Source organism: Scomber japonicus, chromosome 15 (assembly GCF_027409825.1).
Source record: "Scomber japonicus isolate fScoJap1 chromosome 15, fScoJap1.pri, whole genome shotgun sequence".
NCBI lineage: Eukaryota > Metazoa > Chordata > Actinopteri > Scombriformes > Scombridae > Scomber > Scomber japonicus.
The window spans coordinates 30,323,230-30,328,361 of NC_070592.1; the positions used below are offsets into that span (position 1 = coordinate 30,323,230).

Genomic DNA, 5,132 nt, shown 5'->3' on the forward strand with positions numbered 1-5,132 from the left:
TGGATGGTTAGACAAGTTGTTCCAGAATAAAGGGAATGCTGCTGTCAAAGGCCTGATTCAGTCACTGAGAGGCAGATTGGTTGTCATGAGGCCTGGTCCTGACTTAGACTGAACAAAGCTTCCATTGATAGTTCACACTGAACTCTTTGCTGCAGGACACAGGAGACTGTTGAGATGCATCAAGATAGAGCTGAGGCAGAGTACACATTCACTCATGTCCGTTAACATTCCAAGATGATGGGAATAAACTTCAGTTAATTAAAGACTGCAAAAGTTTGTGAAAAATGTCTTACAGTGTAAAACATTATTTTAACAGGTATGACATGACATCACAGCTCTAATCTGTAGTTGTGAAATCAAGATGTCAAACATCATTTGTTCATATCCAGTGCTGAATCAACATGTTGACTTTGTAGGAAAGTTACAGTACGTGTCTTGAGCCAATCACATAAAGACCAATCATCATCCCCTCAGCCTCGGCCTTCCTCAGGTTAATGCTGACTTGTCCTTGGATCCCAGCCAAGCATCCCATCTTGATAATGTGACATATATATGAAAATATGAACAAAACTGAATATGAATCGTGTCCAAACAGCATCAAAATGATTCATATAATATAATTCAAACCCAGTTATGGTTTCCAAATGAATGAAATAAACTGGTGGGCCAAATCCCAATCAAAATCATTTATGAGTGTGCTGCTTATATGTACATTAATAAACACACAACGATCTACATTCGGCATATAGAAAACATATTAAAGCAGCATTTCATAATAATGAAAAACTTTTTCTACGTTTGCTTCCTGTTGTTCCCTTTCCTCCCACAGTGGCACATTTTTTGAAAGAATATTAATACAATGAGAAGCTAAACAGAAGTCAAAAGCTAAATCAATTAAAAGAGGTGCTGCTTGTGATTATAATATATTCTATCAAAACATAAAATGTTTAGATTCATCAAGCATGGAAACCACAAATTACCTGATTTTATAGGGAAGTTTGCTTTGCAAACAAGGACATTTACAGAGACTGAGTCACAGTGCCATTCCAGTACAGAAAAGGCGTGTGGGGTCAGAATGGGAAGAGGGCGGGACAGCAGACGAACAGGTGCTTAAATACAGGATAGGTAGAGGTACCTCCTGTACAGGTAGCCTACAGGAGATCTTGGAGCTGCAGTCCACCTACATTCTCACCCGACCACTCAGGAGAAGGTAAGAGACCATGCCTGTTCTTATAGGCCACAATAATCTTTATATATTGTATCTTAAGTTTAGAGAAATTGGTCACTTTCACTTCAGTCCATGGTGCATAGCTAAAGTGAAGTAATTCAATGTTTGGAAAATACCAAATATCCTACTCAGTTAATTATCCTAAAGCTCAGTATAGAAGAAGTAAACTTTCTGAACTAAAATGTAGACAACTAAAATGAAAGATAATAGAAGTGTTAATCTTAAAAATAGGCATCTTGAAAATAAGTATTAAAATATTTGGGGTGGGGGGGCATATATAAAATGGTAATTTTATTTAGTTGATGATCATGCATCAACACATTTACGTTTCTTAATCAAGCTGTACTACAATGGATATGTGAGGAACAGTCTGATAATCTTTGTTCTGTTAAAGACAAAACAAACAAAAACAAAAAACAAAAAGACAAAAAGAAACACATACAAAAATCAATAATGTGTTTTTTCTGAAACAGCTGCATTCTGATTGCTGCATACAGCCATACACTTTACACTGATCATTTTGGGGTAGAAACACAACCACAAGAATACTTATAGGCCAACAGGATAAAACATTTCTAAGTTTCTTCCATTCCTGATAAATGAGATGTAATTTTGAAAATATTTTCCTTCATTTGGAACATTAAAAAAAAAATCCTATACCTTCCAGTAAACCTGTAAAGATGATCAAAGCAGTTTTGTCGGTATGTTTGGTCCTGGTGGCTGTGTCCTCCACGTTTGGGAAATACATCCCGAAGACAGGCAAGAGGATCCCTCAGACTCTGTCCAGAGGTCAGTAAGAATGATCTGCAATTAACTTACAGTAGAGTGTACAGCCTTTCATTGATATTTATTGCTGTCCATTTGCCTCCAGGTTGGGGTGATCAGTTGATCTGGGCTCAGACTTACGAGGAGGGTCTCTTCTGGTCCAGGTCAAGGTAAGAAATAGTTCCTGCAATAATTGTGATGTCAAAATCTTGCTCTAACTCTGATGCTTTGAACTTCAAGGTTAACTGAAGTGAATTTGTTATTTTAGGAACAAGCCTCTGGTGGTTATCTTCCACCTTGAGGACTGTCCACACAGCAAGGGTAAGTCTAACTCTTGGATGAAAAAAACCCTAGCTGTAATTTAATAACTCAGACAACTGAGTTATTAAATTAAATCATGAGAAGAAAAAGGTTCTGTTGAATTAAGAGCCAAACCTGTTTGAAGAGCAAGCAGTCATTTGTTTGCACATGTGTGACGTCACCACATACATCCTGGTGAGTGGTGGTGGTGTGAGGTAGGCTCATGTGCATGTGTAAAAGGACTGAGCTGTAGAATTAATAACCTGTTTCTTCCACAGCTGTTAAGAAGGTTTTCTCTGAAGACAATGAGATCCAGAAAATGCTAGATGAGGACTTCATTGTCCTCAATCTGGTGGTAAGTCACAGGCCTTTTATCATTTATTGTATATTCTAATTTGAGCCTCTTTTTTAAAATCTGGAAACCCTCAAAAATCCTAATGTCATAGAAATGTTAGTTATTCAGGGTAAAGCACATGCAGTCTTGCTTTTTTTTTTAAATGTCTCTAAAAACATTAAACATTTATGACTAAATTAGTAACAAAACACAAACTTAAAAAATCAGTTCCCAGCTGTACTCTAGTGACATAACCTTGTTTACACAGTACCTGATAAAGTGTTAATCTCTATATTTTTCCCTCTCATCAACAGTATGAAACCACAGACAAACATCTCTCTCCTGATGGGCAGTACGTTCCCAGAATTATTTTTGTCGGTAAGAGCTATAGCTTGTAATACCAGTCCTGTAAGCCTGTTAACATCTCCAATTACCTAACCTGTCTTTACATTAATGTGAATGGTGAAAGTTTCAGTTTTCACACCGAGCATCTTAGCAGTTTGAGTGGATTTAGACCTTTGTTATGACACAATCACTTCACTTAACAGTGCTACTACCCCCAGGGGATCAATAAAGTCTTATCATAACTGGCAATTAAATTATGGTATGTATGTAGGATTTAGTGGCATCTAGTGGTGAAGTTGCAGATTGCAACAAACTGAATACCCCTTCCCTCACCCTTCCCCCTTCATGCATGTCGAACCTACCATTGCTGTGAACCTCGAAAAATATGAAAGGCTCTCTTTAGAGTGAATTTATGCCAAGTTCATTCAGCTAGATGCCCCTAAATTCTGCACACCGGAATTTAGGGGCACTGGAATGGTTTATGACATTCCTAGAAGCTCACAAGTTCAAGAAGAAACAACTTAACGTTTTGCTTTGACTTTTTTTCTGGTAGTGTTGTCTGGTAGTCCTTGTACATTTAAAGCGACTCTTACCTTTCTGGCATTTCACACAGCACAACTTGAACAGCAACAACCCCTCTGACCAATCATATCATTCAGACCGAGTTTTCACAGACCCATATGAGAATGGAATAATGATGAGTTTCTATGCCTGGTGGATCTCTGTAACATTGTGAGAGTCCCATTACCTTATTAATAGCATTTTAACCTAAACAAAAAAATGTGTAAAAATGTAACAACGGTAAGGGTAGCTTCTTTAATATGTTGGGAAGATGAGGACTAAGCTAATGTTCAAACATTAAGTACAGTTATCTTCCACTTCAAGTATTTTGTTAGGTAAAACAATTATAAAGTGTCTGTGTGGCAGGTGCATAGTTATCTGCAGTAAATATGTTCTTGAGTGCAAACATTTCCAAATATCAAAAGTTTCTATCAAACTCCATAGTGAATATATATACATAATTTTTGACCCATGTGTGAAAAATCTATGCAGAAATACAAAATCTACCTTTGTTTATAAGGTAAGAAATGAAAAATAAAAATAATAATTGTATTAATCAAAAACAAGATATTTAATAAATACCTGAAGTATTAAATGATAAAATACATCTATTTCAAAGATATAGCAAAGAAACAGTCATACATGAAACAGGAAATGAATATGGGTAATTTTCGACTCATGTTTTGCATTAGAAGGATGATATACAAAAAATATTTTATTCAAAAAATAAGAAAATGAAAATAAGGATTTAATTGAAGAATACCTGCAATACTGAACAATATAGTTGATTCATTGCAAAGCACTTTGACTTGGTGCTAAAATATCATGTCCAGTCAGACAAGTTAGTAACAGTATTAAGTTCCTGCCTGCTCCAAGATGGCACCTGAATTAAAGTATTTTACTCATCCTCTACCAATAATCTCTCCACAGACCCTACAATGACAGTCAGGGCTGACATTACCGGCCGCTACTCCAACCGCATGTATGCCTACGAGCCAAATGACATCAAACTCTGTAAGTTCTCACACAAATCTGTTCTCAGACAATTAGTCTTCATGACAGTCTGATTAATTGTAAATGTTTCCTGACTCTCTATCAGTGATGAGCAACATGCAGAAGGCTAAGAAGCTCCTGAAGTCTGAGCTGTGAGAAAGAGGACAAGAGTCACACTCCACTTGTGATCCTGATGGTTGTCATAGATGCCAATAACATGCTGTCACCACAGTTTACACATACAAAACTAAGCACTGGAAAGTTTCCTCTCTTCACTTCACTTGATATATTCCCTCCTTGAATTCTCCCCCCATTCTTTACTTTGTTATTATTTCTGTACATCCAGAGTGTCTTTTGAATAAATAAAAAACTGTTCATTGTGACTAGATGGATACTTTGTCTAAATTTTCCTACATGTTGCAAAGGAGAGTGTGTCAAAAGAGACATTAATAATACACTTGGCATATCAATAAAAACACTCCCACAACTGTCTGCTGCTACTGTTAGCATTCAATGGTAACTGGACTGTACTTTTCTAGTCTTTCAACCACTTAATGTGCTTTTACACTACAAGTCACATTTACACACACATTCATAAACCATTGG

General features: G+C 36.6%; 1 protein-coding gene across 1 annotated transcript; it reads left to right on the top strand.

The window, feature by feature from the left end:
- Nucleotides 1–1,168: 1,168 nt before the first annotated feature.
- agr2 (anterior gradient 2) lies at nucleotides 1,169–4,827 on the top strand. The gene is made up of 8 exons (XM_053333738.1): nucleotides 1,169–1,210; nucleotides 1,896–2,017; nucleotides 2,100–2,163; nucleotides 2,262–2,314; nucleotides 2,572–2,648; nucleotides 2,942–3,005; nucleotides 4,464–4,547; nucleotides 4,633–4,827. Exons 2-8 carry the CDS (start codon nucleotides 1,909–1,911, stop codon nucleotides 4,680–4,682), a joined length of 501 nt encoding a protein of 166 aa, XP_053189713.1. The 5' UTR covers nucleotides 1,169–1,210; nucleotides 1,896–1,908; the 3' UTR covers nucleotides 4,683–4,827.
- Nucleotides 4,828–5,132: the final 305 nt, after the last annotated feature.